This window comes from Lontra canadensis, unplaced genomic scaffold (assembly GCF_010015895.1).
Source record: "Lontra canadensis isolate GAN:19392208 unplaced genomic scaffold, GSC_riverotter_1.0 scaffold19, whole genome shotgun sequence".
NCBI lineage: Eukaryota > Metazoa > Chordata > Mammalia > Carnivora > Mustelidae > Lontra > Lontra canadensis.
This window is the reverse complement of record NW_022631013.1, coordinates 11,137,904-11,154,917: the sequence shown is the minus strand read 5'-3', so window position 1 is coordinate 11,154,917 and position 17,014 is coordinate 11,137,904. Positions and strand designations below refer to the sequence as shown.

General features: G+C 43.5%; 1 protein-coding gene across 13 annotated transcripts in view; it reads right to left on the bottom strand.

Moving 5' to 3' along the window:
* Positions 1–17,014, bottom strand: part of UNC13B (unc-13 homolog B) — a 219,410-nt gene that overhangs the window by 22,980 nt on the left and 179,416 nt on the right. For 8 of the 13 annotated variants that reach the window (XM_032860476.1, XM_032860477.1, XM_032860478.1 and 5 more), the window contains 11 exons: positions 16,839–16,885; positions 14,095–14,173; positions 12,667–12,672; positions 11,808–11,882; positions 11,105–11,324; positions 7,676–7,903; positions 6,930–7,071; positions 4,360–4,529; positions 3,780–3,895; positions 3,293–3,456; positions 535–685 (listed from right to left, as the gene is read on the bottom strand). In XM_032860476.1, the coding sequence (XP_032716367.1) occupies positions 535–685; positions 3,293–3,456; positions 3,780–3,895; positions 4,360–4,529; positions 6,930–7,071; positions 7,676–7,903; positions 11,105–11,324; positions 11,808–11,882; positions 12,667–12,672; positions 14,095–14,173; positions 16,839–16,885 (1,398 nt within the window). The remainder of the gene's footprint in view (positions 1–534; positions 686–3,292; positions 3,457–3,779; positions 3,896–4,359; positions 4,530–6,929; positions 7,072–7,675; positions 7,904–11,104; positions 11,325–11,807; positions 11,883–12,666; positions 12,673–14,094; positions 14,174–16,838; positions 16,886–17,014) is intronic. The other 5 variants (XM_032860480.1, XM_032860479.1, XM_032860481.1 and 2 more) reach the window with 1 other exon arrangement.

Below are 17,014 nucleotides of genomic sequence, written 5' to 3'. Positions count from 1 at the left end.
ACAAAGATTCAACTTCTCAAGTAACTTAAAACCAGGAAAGGGCATATCCTGGATAGGATAAACAGTCCAAACACTAGAAAAGGGATAGGCTCAGGAATATACTGGTATCTTCACTTAGACATCAGTCCCATATGAGCATGAGTGGGTAAGAGTCAGAGAGAAACAATATAAGGTTAAGGAAAGTCTACTTGTGTACTTGCAGAACTAAGGAACATGATGACTCAACCAAGTTCTTGGCCTAGAGAGGTTCTGCCTGAGCCGAGGTGGTACCTCTGAAACCATAGTGATGCTATTCCACTTTTTCTCATTTATCTATGTCTAAGGAGAGTCCATTAGTAAGTCTATCTATCCATAATGAAATAAGGAAGAGTCTACTAGCATGGTCTACACATCCATAAGGAAACAAGTACATCTATCTACGTGGCAGCTCTCTGAATTTTAGGCATATAAAATAACTCTATAGTACCTACTGGGAAAAATCAAATTTTATTAACTGATAACAAATGAGTAGGTATGTTTTTACATCACACTCACCCCAAAGTTGGAGGCTGCAAAGCGATCAGATGCAGAAACATTGGTGGAGGCAGTTGTGTGGGCATAATAAGCATTGATGTTGGCCAGTAAGGTGCTCATCACTGCAGGCACACCAGGACACATGTACTTGGATGACAAACATGCAAAGTGCCTGAAAAATAGCATCCTCAGCCTCAAAGACTCTTCAGAGCTTGCAGCAAAAACCAAGTAATTAAAAGAGCTCATTGGTGTATATGAAGCTTCCAATAACCTTGGCATACAAGTATCTTCATAATTGATTCACTCAAATATACATTAATGAATGCCTACCATGTGCCAGGGCCTGTGCTATGTGCTAGAATCCAAAGATGTGATAGTCTGGCAGAGAAAGCAAGTGTTAGAAAGTCAATAAGCCAAGGCATGCTAGGCAAAACCTAGAAGTAGAAACACACAAGATCACCTCAACCAGAATGGTTGGGGGCTGGAAGGGATTAGAATAAGGCTTCTCAAAGAAGAGTTGATTGAACAAAGACTTAAAGGATTAGTAGGAATTAGTCAAATGGAGAAGTGTGCAGGCAAAGGAAAACTGCATTGCAAAAAACAAATATATATCAGAGAGACTGATTCATTTGGGAAACCTCAGTTATGGCCACTGTTCAGGTATTTGATAGAGGAATACCAAGAAATGAGAGACGAGAAGTAAGCATAAAATAGTTAACAGAACTATTTCATAGACAGATATAGATAAATATATTTTATATTTTACAGATAAACAGGAGAGTTTATCCTCCATATGGTAAATTTTTTTTAAAAGATTTTATTTATTTGATAGAGAGAGGGAGATCACAAGTATGCAGAGAGGCAGGCAGAGAGAGAGGGGGAAGCAGGGTCTTTGCTGAGCAGAGAGCCCGATGTGGGGCTCGATCCCAGGACCCTGAGATCATGACCTGAGCCGAAGGCGGAGGCTTAACCCATTGAGCCACCCAGGCGCTCCACCATGGTAAATTTTAACATGAAGGCACAATGTGATCAGACTCGTTTTTCAGAAAGCTCCCTTTGATGATAAATTGGAAAAGAAGGCTTGGAGAGAGACGAGACAAGGACAGAAAGAGCAGTTGCAGAGTTAATGATAATCATTCAAAAAAGAAGCAATGAAGCACTAAATGGAACAGAGAAATGGTTAAGAATACTGATTCTACAGCAAGGTTGTGTTTGAATCTCAGCTCCACTATTTACTCAGTGACTTTGGATAAATTTCTTAAGCTTCTCTATGCCTGTTTTCTTACCTGTAAAATGAGAAAGATAAGGATACCCCCTCACACGGTTAATATGAGAATTAAATGAGTTAAAATTCATAAAGTGCTTAGATCAGTGCCTGGGATATAAGGAAATGCACAAGGGAGTTGTTATTGTTATCATTATTATTGTGCTATAGTAAAAGTGATGGGTTAAAAACATTTTAAGGAGATACGAATCCAGGTTTCAGAGTTTGGATGTTGGGAGTTAAAGGGGCAGTAGTAATTATGAAAGAAAAGTTTAGGCTGACTCCTAAATTTGTGTGAACACATGCCTAGAAAATTATTCCACTTACTAAAATAGGAAATATAGGAAGATATCATATATTTGGTGGAGATGATATTGATTTGGAATTTAGCCATACTGAGGAAGCAGCTGACAATGGATCTGAAATTCAGAAAAAGTTGTGATCTGGAAAAAGAAATTGGGAGTCCCTAGACCATAAGTAGTGGTTAAGGTCATAGGTTTGGATGAGATCATAGAGGAAGAATGAACAGAGTAAGAATTGTAGGGAGGCATTCTCAAAGCTCATTCCTCACCATATTTCTTCACTCCATCTATAACGAACTTCTTGTAATTCCTTGAACAGTCTATGGTCGACTGCATCTCAACACTCTAGCACATGCCTTACTGGAAATGCTCCTCTACCTTTCCTGTATTTCAAGACTCAGTTCAAGTGTCAAGTCTTTAATGGCTTCCCTCACATGCCTCCCCTAAAATTTTGATGCTCTCATAATACCCTGTTATTACTTCTACCATATTATATTGTAATTGTTTGTTTAATGGTCTCTCTTTCCTACTAGACTCAATTCCCCAAGCATAGAGGACCCATCTTATTCATCTTTGTGTTCTCAGCACCTAGCACAACATGTGACACCTAAAAGTTTTTAGAATAAATGTTTTAAAATAAAAGTTTTTAGAATAAATGAAGCACATCCAGGGCAATAGTTACCCTCTGTTTACCTGGGGCTGCTTCCTGAGCACAGGTCTAGTGGCAGTCTCGCCAATATACAAACAAAACCTCTTCTCATAGTAGGCAAAAATTTCCAGCATAGGAGTCTTGGTCAACTCCAGACACAGTGGCTTTCCCTATAGTTTAATGACTTCTCTGATATCCAGGCCAATCTATGAAAGCTTGTTCATCACACACATATACATAAGAACACATGTGGTATCCCCTCAGGCCTGTGATGATTGGGCAAGTTTGTCCAGGCATATCCTCTTATGTCCTTTGCCCTTCTTATCTCTGAACTGTCGGGGAGACAGATAAATACCTTCTCCCTGAATTCCTGATAAACATACTCCCTTTTTACATATATTTTCTTTGCCTTGGGGGCAAAGACCCACCTCACCTCAGCTCAGGAAGGAGGTCAACAAATCACTGCATACTACCCCACTAAGGACCTGTTCACCCTCTCTGTGTGCCTTCATTAGCCTCCCCGAGAGTTAGCAGCCACTTCCCAAAGCCCCAGGAGAGCCTCACGTCATGGCCTGATATATGGACTCGATGCCATAGCGCATGGCAAATTCATCCACAATTTCTTGGGCAGTCTCATCAAAGTACACCTTCCATGCATCGTCTCCTCGAGCCTCAGGGATCAGGACTCCTCCATTACCCTGAATGTCTGTGAGGTAATGGAAAAGGTTCTGCAGGAGACAGAGCAAAGGAAAGAGTTAAATACGTATTAAAAACAAAACCAAAAACTGGTGGTAAAGTCCAGGAGAATGTGAATACTGTTCCAAAGAAATTCTGTCTTTCAAGTCATAACTAATTTCTCATGTGGCCCCAGTAGGCTGCTCTTACATTAGTGAAAGAAAACTAAGGCTGGGACTATTACTTGGGCCATCTGGGGTAGCACAGTGAATAAAAAAGAGGGCTCAGATCTTCAACCACCCAGCAATCCCATTTACTGTCAAGGGCCCTTCCCAGCACAGCTTTCTGATACCCCACCTACAAAGGACTGGCTCACCTCATGGAGACACGTATACTGCACATGATATGGTGCTACCTTCTCCTCCCCCTTGATCTCCACACTGATTTGTAGTCGGATAGCCCCTGAGACAGCTGATTTATCTGTCCTCTTCTCTAGGAATAAAAGAAGATGGAGATTGACACCAATGCAACTACAGAGAACACAGACATCCCCCATCCCAGCTTAACCCAAGGAAAAAGAGGACTGATCCAACCAAAGGTTCACCTAATAGGGTGAACTTACTCCAGCAACCACATTGTCTACAAATACCCCAAATATTCCCCCATAGAAATTCTCTTATGCCATTAAGAGAACCAGGAGCTAAAGCCATTAGAGGTGAGCATGAGGATTAAAGGGCCTTCTGGAATCTGAAGAATGTCCAGCCAGAGTGAGTTCCAGCCACTTCCACACTTCTGTCCCCCATCTCTACTCATGATCAGTTCTCTACAGGTAAGGCAGACTCTGTATAGAGGAATGCTTTAGGGGCTAAATGATGGTTTTAGTAGATAGGCTTTTCCCTAGATTTTTCACTCATGCTGTCCCTTCTCAGCAACTTTCTCTGGTCTTATTTCCTTACCCAAGTTGTACCAGACATCCATCTCGCCACTCAGTGTCCGAACCTCTATAATGGTTTGGCCAAGGAAATCATCGGATTCTCGCTTCAGTCGCTGCTTTACTCTTGACTTGATGTCATCATCCTCATCCCATACACGTACCTTAATGCGGTCAGAAGAGTTGTGGCACTCGCTGTGAGAGAAATAGGCAAAACCGGTTAGGGACCAACCAAGCAGCACCCATTCCTAGTACTTCCAATTTCCTCCCAAAGCTCCATCAACTGTACTTGAGGCCCTGCAAAGGAAGAAAAGGAGTCAGGGAACAGTGGTACTAAAGTTCCAAGTGAGTCAAACTATCCTAGTCAGCCTGGAAGGCTCTACATACTATTATCCAGTCCTTATTCCCTTGACACAAAGAAGGGGGAGAGGGGAAGAATTATTAGGGACAATTCTGATTTCCTGTGCAGCTAGCTGTTATCAACAACATCAACAGGTGGACAAATGTCACAGATCCCTAGGAAGCAACTGCTACTTCCCTTCCCAGAGTCAGTAAAGGTGCTAATGTTCATGATAGGTCCATCTGGTCATATCTGCTTAGCTTTCCATCCAGTTACCCTATCTATCTAAGTATGTGCTTGCTGAACTTCAATTACAGTTGAATTGTCATTTTTCTCTATGATGTTTCCTTTGGAAAAGGTAGTTTGGCCAGGTACCCTCCCATGTTCTCCTTCCCTCAGAGGGGCTTACTGGGTCCTACTGCCTCATACTTGTACTTGATAGAATTTGCTGCTTTTTTCCCTCTGTATTCTCATAATATCTTTGCACATTTCATTAAAATACTATAGTATAACCACTGGTCTACTGAAAAATAGACAAATCAACAAAGAGCTTCTCGGAGGCAGGAAATGTCTTACATATTTCATTTTTTAAGATTTTATTTATTTATTAGAAAGACAGAGAGAACAAGCAGGAGAAGGGATAGGCAGAGAGGGAGAAGCAGACTCCCCGCTGAGCAGGGAGCCAGAAATGGGGCTCAATCCCAAGACCCTGGAATCATGACCTGACCTGAAGGCTGATGCTTAACCCATGAGCCACCCAGGTGCCCCATGTCTTATACATTTTAGACACACAATATCATCTACAGTGTTGTGTATAGAATAGGGGCTTAAGAATGTATTTGCTAATATGATCTCCCTGATATGAGGAAGTTGAGAGGCAAAGTGGGGGGTTTGGGGGTTAGGAAAAGAATAAATGAAACAAGATGGGATCGGGAGGGAGACAAACCCTAAGAGACTCTTTTTTTTAAAAATTTAATTTTATTTATTTATTTGACAGAGAGAGAGATCACAAGTAGGCAGAGAGGCAGGCAGAGAGAGAGAGGGGGAAGCAGGCTCCTTGCTGAGCAGAGAGCCCGACACAGGGCTCGATCCCAGGACCCTGGGATCATGACCTGAGCCGAAGGCAGATTAACCCACTGAGCCACCCAGGTGCCCCCCTAAGAGACTCTTAATCTCACAAAACAAATTGGGGGTTGCTGCGGGGAGGGGAAGAGGGAGAGGGTGGTGGGGTTATGGACATTGGGGAAGGTATGTGCTATGGTGAGTACTGTGAAGTGTGCAAACCTGGCGATTCACATACCTGTACCCCTGGGGCTAATAATACATTATATGCTAATAAAAAAAATTTTTTTAAAGAATGTGTTTATTAAATGGATAAAAGCAGCAAAATGACTATACAGTCAGTTTATTTAGAATTTATTTAGAATAAACAGAATTCAAGCAGGAACCACTCAGATTCTCAAAGAAATAGGTGCTCCCCCCAGTAACTATTACCTCTGGACTGGAAGCCAATTGTACTAGGCCCCAATCCCTCACATGAGTTCTCTCAGGAGCCAACAGAAGAAGGTCTCTACATAACCAGCCTGCTTAGCTAATTCAGACTCTTAAGTCCTGGTCCTTGGCCATAGGGGTGTGACAAAGCATCCAGATTCTCCAAACATTATTCCATGTCCTAGATTAGAGCTTGCAATTTTTCAACAACCATCCCTTACTATCTTCAGAAATAGTCTATAAGAAAGTGACAATGGGAAAAGGAATAGGGGTAGGAGCTGAGGCAGGAAAAAAGCAGGGCCTTTTAAGGGAATGGAAACTTCTCCCGACTCCAGATTTCCATCTTCAAGCCAGAATTACCCAGTTGTAGGGCACAGGCATTCCTTCCTAACTCTCCAGAAGAGTCTAATCCTTCCTTGGCAGGATGGGAAGGCTGAGAGGTACGCAATAGGGTGGTCAGTCCCTGGTTTTGTCACTGAGCAGCAGGAAAATCTTTCTAACTCTAGAAAAAGCAGTATGGAGTGCCCAGGGTCCCCTTTAATAGCCCTAGTTAAGACAGGGCCTGGATAAGGTAACCCTGATATAACAGTCCATGAAAGAACCCCAGGAAATAAATGGCTGTTGCCCAACTGAAGCCTGTGAGAAATGAGTTTTCCCCAGTGCCTCTGCCCCATCCTCTTAGGGTCCACCCAAGAATAATAGTATTTAATGCTGCTTCTAAAGCACATACAGTCCCAGGTAAGACAAAGCCCCCTGTGACTTACAAATGGAACTTCTCTTCCCAAACAGGATTCAGGTTCCCAAAAATAGTCTTGGTACGCTTCTTGGTTTTGCCCACTTGCACAGTCACGTAAGGGTCACTGGATCCTGTCTTGTCCTTGGCTTGTAGGCCCTGGGCACACACCACTGCAACCCAATTACAGAGGAGGAGGCTTTAGAGTATGCTCCAGAAATCCAAAGTCTTCCATAGCACCACTCCTATGTTCTCCATCTTAGAGCAATCTCTATCTTCTCCTTGCAAGGGAACGCTAATCTCAATCTTCCCCATCTATGCTTAGTCCTGGGCCACCAGTCTTCCTCTCAAAGGTTGGCCCAAGAATCCCACCTGCTCACCAGAGCCCTAACTCACCACTTACCCCTATATTGATATATACATGGTTCAGCCATACCCATCTAACTAGTAAAACACAAGTTTAACTATTCCCTGATCTCCTACTTATCCTATTTCCCCAAACCCTACCTCTTACAATATGAGACTGTTAACTAAGTATATAACATCAGATTGTTATCAAATCCTTCATTATCATTCCTGTCACTTGTAGGTGGTGCTGGACTTGCTCTCCCAGTACCTGATAGCACCATGGTCTAGAAGAGGAAGGCCCTCCCTTCTCCCTCAATTCTATCCTCTTTCTCTCTAGCCCACTGCTCCCTCAAATTCAGGATGCTTCTTCATCCAGGTTTCTCCCCACAGCCTAGGCCTTCCTGTCCTCTCAAACTTTTGCCTACTCACCAGTGATGGTAATTTTGGCCGACCATTTGGAGGTGCCATCCAGTACACTCTGCTTCACTGTTTTCATCTGTTGCACATGGGCAACTTTGCTCACAGTAAAGACATCTCGGATAACCTCAAAGATCTCTGGCTTATTCCGCTCTCGGATCTTCATGCGGTCCTTCATGGCCATGATTATATTCTGGGTCCGGTCCTCAGCTCCATGTTTAGAACTCTTTTCTGCAGCCCCTGAAGAATGGCCAGAGACAGAAAGTAAGGTAACCATAGGTCACCCACCAGACTAAGGGTAAAGCTGAGGAATGGAGCCTGGGAGAGATCACTGAGAAGTGGAAGAAACTTAAGACTGGGATGGCTCTAAGAAAAGCTAATCAATATGGGACCTGCTGAAGTTTAATGCCTGGCTAGTGGAATTTAAGCACCAAAAACTTGATAATTATTATGGGGATTTATTATACTATTCCAATTAGATATATGTTGAATTTTTCATCAAAAAAAGAAAGAAACAAAAAAGTGTAACTTAGCCTGAAGTTGGCCTTGTCTTTCTTCTACCCCACATGGTGGTTGAGATGTACCTTTCAAGTTGAAGGCCAAAATACCACCAATGGGTATCTCAGTTATCAGGGAAGGTGGGTGGGTGCACATGACAACTCCACCAATCTCATCCAACTTCCAAGCCATGATACAGATCTCAGAGTTCTTCACCGCACACACTGGATTCTGCCTCAGGACTCTAACGCCTTTAATCTCAGAAAATACTGTAGTATGGTAAGAAGAGTATGGCCTTTGGAATGAGACAAAGTTGGGTTCAAACCCTCACTCCACCACTCCTGTAAGGACCTATTTAGCCAGAGTGACTCCATCTTGGTTAAAAGCCATTTTGTCGTTTGTGCAGTAAAACTTAAACTGACCCTGCCCCCCTCCCCTCAGAGAAACTTTTACTGGGAAACCAGTAAAAACTTTTACTACCCCCCTCCCCTCAAAGAAACTTTTACTGCGAAACCAGTAAAATATGGTCAGCTAGTTCCTAATAACAGAGCCCAGAATATAAGGCCAGGTCGGCCAGTTCGTGATAACAGAGCCTAGAATACAAGGATGAGTCGGGCCAGGTGGAGACATCCAATCAGTAAGAAACACACATACTTTTCCCCTAACCACCAAAGAATGTAAACCCTGCTGTTTGGGTGCCAACCTTGAGCACCAATTCTGACCAGAGTAATAGGTTAGGTCAAACAGCTATTATAGGGTAAATTGTAATTCAATTGGCCACCTGTGTGTGACCTAACATGACTATAATCTCATTGGCCACCTATGTGTGGCCAGACTTTTGCTCTATAAAAGGTAGTCTGTAAGATGGGGAGGTGTCGCTCTCTTCAGAGGCGGCCCTGACCGGTAGGTCAATTCCTGAGCCTGTAAGCTGGGGGTGGTCGCTCTCTTTGGAGACGGTCCTGGCCGGTCAGTCTAACTTCTAATGCTTGGCATAGAATAGACCTTTGCATAACTTTAACTTGTTTCAGTCTCATTCCCCATGGCCGATCAGCCTGACTTCTAATACTTGTCATAAAATAAAGCTTTAAATAACTTTCACTTTGTCTCAGTCTCGTTTCGTTTAATAACGGAGCTAACAACTCCTAGCTGGGTAAACCAGTTTCTTCTAAGAAAATGGCACTTAACTCTGGGGATTGTAAGAAGCTTTATGTTGGCATATATAAAGCATCTGGCCCAGGGCCTGACACCCAGCAGGAACTCAAATAAATGGTCACTTTTATTATTATCAGCATCACTACTATCCCCGCAGAGATGGCGAGGGCCATCTTCACCAGCTCTGACCCCAGACAGCTCATCTCAGAGGCTAACAGGTTTTCCCTACTACCCTAAGGATTGTGGCAAAACAGACTCCTCTGATGTATTTCACCAAATGGGCTTGTCAGAAAGGCCCTCTTTTACTGGCCCTGCAGACTGGCTTTTACCTCGCTCTATTTTCCAAAGGCCTAGGCCTTTTCTATAAAACCTGGAGCAAACATTAAGGCCAACATCTGCATCCTAACCCTGGAAAGATGGCAAGTGGATCTTCTGTCACAGGAGGCCCACAGTAGCGCATTTCATTCCACTCTAAGCTTCACAGAAGCCTTAGGCAAAAGATATTTTCTGATAAATGAAAAATGACCTGGGCTGCATCCTAGTCTTTCCATTTAGCTAGCACATCCCATACACTGCCACCTCCTTGAACTGGGACCTCTAGAAGGCCCTTGAGAAAAAGGTAGATACCCTTGCTACAGAGCAGCATTTCAGAAGATTTCCATCAAGCTGCCTATGCAGTCTGTCTGGCTGCTAGTTCTCAGCAATTAAAGCAAGAGTCTGCTGGCACCTGTGCTTGTAACCCCCTTATAATGGGTTTGGGCAAAGTCATCACCAGCATTCATATTCAGTCTTTTCAAGGCCCCATCTCTTCCACTGACTTTGCTGTAGCCATGCCACAGGTACCAATTTAGGGCTCTTCACAGAAAGACATTTTAAAGGAACAATTCTTTGAGACCTCTCTCTGGGCACCATTTATGTTACATATCTTTCCTTGGGATAATGAAGTGCTTATGAGTCTAAAGGTAATCTTCCTTTCTCCTCCTACCAATCCTTGAGGCTTTCATTGCTATGGCTTGGCTCTGAGTAACACATGGAAGACCTGGAGGGGCAAGAAAATACTCTCTCTTATCCCTAACCCCTGCTCCTCCTGAGGTCTAGTCACAGTGGTACAAGCCCTGCAGGAGCAGAGCAAGGAGCAAGAACTTGGAGGGCTACCAACTCCTTTGACAGAAACTTGTTGCTTTTCCTGCTTCTATTCGCCCCACTCCATGATGGCACCACAAATCATGAATTTATTCAGGGTCTTAGGAGTTTGGCACATTCTCCTCTGGGACCTCTGCCTGATCCATTTGACACTTCTCTTCCTGGCACTGTCTCTAAAAGCTACATCTATAATCAAGGAAAAAGTGCTGCCTTCCCTGGCTCCTAGGGTCTATACTTGAAGACGTTCTTCTCTGAGGCATGGAACCTCATAGAACTCTCTCTTATTAGTTTTGGTCCCCAGTGAAACATGCTCTAGTCATTTGAGCAATATGGCCACTACAGTGTGTATACTACTCAAGCAGATTCTGGGATTATCTGAATCCCAGAATAGATCCAATTCTGCCAGAGGGCCACAGAAAGCTCAAAAAATTTTTTCCTAAAGGTGCTTAAGAGAGTACAATAAGACCTGTTATTTGGAAAGGTAATGCCCCTTGACTCAGGACCCTACTTTCTCTGAAAAAGAAAGAGCTTCACAATCAGGTAAACCAGAGGAATCATAGCCTAGCCATCGTAGCTTTTTGTTGAAAGAATATTTTGGAGAGGCCCCTGCTGTCCCTGCTCCACACCCCTCACCACAGGGGCACTCACGCTGCAGGCAGTCGGCGTTGAGCAGGTCCTGGCACTTCTCATGGCACTTGACTCCACACTCGCTGCAGCGCATGCCCTGCCGGGCGATGCCCCAAAGCAGACCTTCACACTCATAGCAGTAGGTTGGGGTAGTGGCCGTCCAGACCTCAAAGTTGTGGGGTGTAGTGCACGAGATGGGGTAGATTAAGGCCTGCAGAGTTTTCTTATACACATGGGATTTCTGAAAGACACACACCCCAGCACCCCCCAACAACTTTAGGTCTCTGCTGAGAGATATCAGAACTGAGATCCTTGCAGGGTAATACAGACCCTGGTTTCTCCTCTGGCAATAAAGGAGATATGATAGCCAAGACTGGAAGAAAGAAGCCCCACTATGTCATGTGCTCCTGGTCATCCAAGAGAGATCTGACTTGAATGCTGTATCTGAACCTTTTCCCAGCATTCAAGCCTCCTAGGGAAACAGAGGGTGCTAGCCCCACCATAAAACCCTGAATTCATTGGTCACATACTCCAACATGAGACTTGGTCTTACCTCTGTTCTGGTCCCATGCCTCTTCCAGTGTGGAAAACTCAGACCAAAGCTTTTTATCTGTTTCATTAATGATGTTGTGCCCAACACTCTTGAATGCTCAGTTAGTATGGCTATAAAGATGATAACCAGTTTTTAGGCCTGTGGACTCATGGAAGCCCATGGGTCACTTACCAGCTCTTCATCCTTGAGAGATGTGCGTGTAGCCATTGCAGAAGTAATCCCTGCCTTCCGGGACTGGACCAACGACTGTGAGAGAAGACCTGCTGTCAGCCTTGGCTACTGCCAAGGGCTGGCAAAATCCTAGGAAGGGAGTTTCAGTGACCAAAGTGACTTAACTACTTGACTTAATACCTTCTCTCTAATTGAACTGCCATTCACAGGAACTACCCATGGGTTCTAGGTAACACGAGTCCCAAGTTAAGATCCAAAGCATAAGGCCCTCAGGACTGTTCTAACAGTATTAGAATGGCACTTCTCTTACAGTACCTATCATCCAAAGAGTTTCTCTTTCCTTCCCTATTGGTAGCTTTCCTACCCCTCATTTACAGGAAGGCAAAGGAAAATGACAAGTTTAGAATTACTGTAGGAAATAGTCATTAAGTACAGAATACACTATGTCAGAGTCATATTTAAGAACCATCACTGCAAATGATGCCATGCTATCCTTTATCCCTGGGTACCACCTCACACCCACACAATCCCAGGCAGGTGGCTATAGAGGCCAGCAGCCCAAATGAGGACACTTGGGAAGTGAAAGGGCAATGTAACATCAGTCAATCAAGGCAGGGATTAAACCTGAGAGCTGGGACTGCTCTGCTAGCCAAGCTGTCATTAGAGGAACCTAATGTACCTACCAAGCCCAGGCTTTAGGAACAGGCCCTGAAGAGGCACATGGTTTCCCTAAGGCAGTGGCCATTGGGCAGACAGGAGATACAGTATCAGCCTAAGCAGGGGAAAGAGTTGGGAGGGGCCCAGGTGGTTTGAGATAGGATTCTTACGAAGGATGGAAAGGGGCTCTGGAGTCACTCACCATAGCCTGTGCAGAGGACAGCAGAAAAAGGAAAAACATGATGTTAAAGCCACCCCCAAGAGCACGAAAACACTTGCAGAAGCAACTGAGAGGTTCTTCCATGTAGTCTAATCAATGTGAGGGACAACATCCTAACCCCTTCTTCCTCTATCCACTAAAAATTATCTTCAACGCTTCCAGGTGTCCAGGGCCTAGAGCTTCTGCTCTAAGAAAGAGTCATGCCAGAAAGTGAAATATAGGCAAGGTTAAAAGATGAGGATGGGAGTGGGAAATGACTAAGACACTGTTATTCAATTAATTAAGCAAAGAGGAGCTGATGTGCAAGAGAGATGGGGGTAGGCAGAGGTGGAGAAAAAGTAGGAAGACAAGAAAAAGGAGATGGAAGATAATGAAAGTAGTAAAGAAGAGATGACCTTAGAACCTATCCTCATCCAACCAGCTTGATGGTAACTGGAGACGTACATTAGAAAGAAAAAAATAAATAGAAAGGAGAGATACACATGCAGTAGGGAAAAAAAAGAGAGAGAGAGAAATGGCAGAGGATAATCCCATTCAGTCAACTAGGGACAGAGAAACTGGGGGGTGGAGTGGGGGGAAGAGCAGGGAATGAAGGAGAAATGGGAAAAGGAGTGGATAGAAAAACAAAATAGACTGAATGGGGGAGGGGAAAGAAAACAGGAACAGAAGATAGTAATAAGAAAAAGGGTTCAAGTCTTACTGAACTTCGAGCTTTAGAGCTCTAGGATTCTGGGAATGCCTGGGCCCCACTCTACCCACACTACCCACTAGTCTATGGAAAATTCTGAGTTGATCCTGCCTCAGGAGGCATGACCCAAGGTGGGACCTTCCAGTTATTCTGGAGGTCCTGAGATCAGCTTTAACTCCCAAGCTTGTTTCAATTCAATTCCACAATTTTTTTTTATCATTATCTCTCAGTGCCAGACACTGATTTAAATACTAGGGACACAGAAATACTCCAGAAAAATCTATCTTAGGAGAAGACTGTCACTTGATCTCCAAGGAGTAGCATCAGTCATGCTCATTATACACTAAACTAAATGATCTAGCTCAGTGCTAGTAAGTTCTATTCATTTCTATTCTATTCTATAGAGGCAGCTTCTATTCCATATCATCAAAGAAGGTTGTAGAAAAACGTAGAGGAACAAGACACCTAGAGGACAACTTTGGAGTCCAAGCTATAGTTCCAGGTTGGAGTTTTAGCTAATGAAGAACCTGGGACTCTAATGAGGGAGTAGGTTAGAACACGTCCAACTAAAGTCTCATCACTAAATCTCAATAAAGCTTTAGATGATACATCTTCAGTCCAATATCTGATGCTAAATGGACCATAACCAGTCCTAATAACATGCCAAGGCCCATTGGGGGATACCCCAAGCCTACAGCCTAATTCTGCAAAGAGTCACTTACCAAATCACTGACAAGCGGCAGTGGCTTCTTTCTGCGTAGATCTGGCATGCTGTCAATGCCATAGAGCCCTCCAGCTGGCCTGAGGAGAGAGGAAAATATGTCAGGACCTCCAGTCCTGCCTTGTTACCCGCAGATTCAGTGTTCTATTCTCCTTGCTCACTCTGTCTCCAGAGGAAAATTTCTACCATGTGTCCCTGAGAGGGGTAAGGAAGACACAAAGCGAGAGAAATAAAGCCATAGAATGACGATCAATGGAATCTGCTCTGAGGGTGCCCTCCTGAGTCTCCTTCTATAGTTCTGGCCAAAAATCGAGAGCTCTTTTATACCATTACAGCACTTCAAGAAACCTCTGTTTATTTGAAGGCCCTTGGTACTCCATAATGCAAGCAGGGAACTGGTAGTTAAGAGGGCTGCTCCCCACACTCAGGCCAGAGACACTGCTCCCCTAAGATCAGGGTTTCCTGGTCTATGCTAGAACAGAGCCCATAGGAATGGCTCTACAGAAGAGGTGCTGCATTAGTAAGCAAGACTGCTAATGACATGTAGGAGATAACCTTCCCCATCCTGAATAAAAGAGTCACCAGTTCTGTCCATCCAAGTCTCCTGAAGAAAAAGGGTCTCCACAGAAAGAGGAGCTTGCATAACCAAGTGGAAGCAGGGAAGGTGGGATAGAAGACTTCCAAAAGGCCACTTAGAGGGAAAAAGAGACCATTCAGGAAGGAAACAACAGAATGACTCTGAAAGTCTGGCCTAGCCCTATGGATACTTAACAGGGAACGGGGAAAAAAAAAAAGAAATTACAGCTGGAGCAACTGGAGATTTCTAAAATTTCTATACCTTTTCTATTGTTATTAATTTTGTTGTTCTTTGCCATTTCTTCCAAAACTATATACAATAAAAATAAAGAGAATGTCCTAGAACACCACTCTCACAATGAGATAACCTGGATTTTATCCCCAACTCTAATTCACTACATGTCCTCCGCCAAAATTACTTCCTCTCTTTGGGTCTTGATGCCAATTCTTTTTTTTTTTTTAATTAACATATAATGTATTATTTGCCCCAGGGGTACAGGTCTGTGAATCATCAGGCTTACACATTTCACAGCACTCACCATAGCACATACTCTCCCCAAGGTCCATAACCCAGCCACCTTATTTATCCCTACCAGCTCACCCCTCAGCAACCCTCAATTTGTTTCATGAGATTAAGAGTCTCTTATGGTTTGTCTCCCTCCTGATCCCATCTTGTTTCCTTGATGCCAATTCTATAAAAGGAATGAACTACAAAATTTCTCTGACATTTTGGAAGCTGTCATTCTGAGCCTCAATGAAAAGAACTCATGTACGTAACCTTAATGAAAACCAGGAGACAGGGAAGGTGGTAAGATAGTTGGGTAGTGTATCATAACCGGTCTGAAAAGGGATGTTGAGAAGAATAAATAGGTACTGCCAGCTAGCTATATAGGCAAAGAATGAAGCCATGAATTAGGTCAAGGCCAAGAGCTGCAACAGGCAACCTGATATGTTGATTCCTAATAAACTAGCTTCCCAAATACAGGAAATGAACTTTGCTTTCAATTAGACTACCAGACCTAACTAAGGAAGTTCTAAACCTGTGACAGCTTCCAAGGACTAAGCTGAAGGAAAGGAAAGACAACAACTGGGAGGCATTTAGAAAATTACTGTATGGCCCCATTTAAAAATAGCTTTAAAAATTAAAATAAAAATAGCTCAGATATGTTTGTCATGTACGTATTTTCCAACCATTAGAAGAAAAAAGCTAACGTCCTGAAGAAGGGTTGTAGAAAAAGCACCTGGTACCACAAGTTTGTGGTTAATTCTAAAAACTACAGTATGTACCACTGAAGCTTTTTACAACATAAATGGGCTTCAGACAACAGAAAAAAGGATAGTTCATTCAAATAACCAACTCTTGATTTAAAAAGGACAAATCACAAGGAAAAGGAGCATGTGAACACACAGTAGAAAACTTTATGATCTGCTCTTATTTCTTCCCTGGTCATGATGAAGAGGAGGCATCCACTGGGAACTCTCATGTCAGAAGGCCTTTACGGGACAAGGAGAAAAGGAAGATCCTGAGAAATAATGGGTAGGGAGAGGTGGCGGGGGGGCGGGGGTAAACTCTTCCTCTCTCAAGAACAGTCAGTTACAGGCAGCAGTTGAGCAGCTTAAAATGACTCTCTGCTGCAGTCACATGGGCCCGAGACTCCCAAACAAGAAGCACAGACAGAACACACTGAGCTCATAAGGGATGCTACTTATGTCTTGACTAGAGTGGAATGGAATAAGTAGGTGACTCACAACAGCTGAAGTCAGGACAGAACCCAGAGAGTAATCTAATCAACCATGCTTATAAACGGTGCAATAAAAAAGAACTGTGTCAAAGGTAGATACTTTTCTAGTTTCCTCTTTCTTCTACCTAAAGGGTATATAATTACTAAGATGCAAAGAATCGGAAATTCTAGAGGCAAGGATAGAGAAGCCCCAAAGCTCCCTTCCCTGCTCCAGGGGAACCACTCTATAAAGCTTTCTCTTCTGTCTCTGAAGGATCAGTCTGCAGAGTTCTCTCCTCTCCCCAGAAAACCAACCAATCTGTATAGCAGGGCCTCTTCTTCCTCAGGATCCAACTGAGGAAGCTTTTTCTACTGCTTCCCAGGGGAAAAGCTGGAAGTTGAGTGAAAGCCTATAAAATCCAAGGAAACCTTGTAGGGAATCACTTACCCTTCTGGGAGCCACTGAGGCAAAGAGGAGTGACCATCATCCGGAATCTTTAAAAAGAGATAGGAAAAAAGTTAGATCCTAGAAAAGATGGTAGGCAGTCATCTTTCTTTGGTCAGGCAGTGAGCAGGAAAGTAGGAAACTCAGAGAAGTGTAGGTTACATACAATCTGTGGTGAC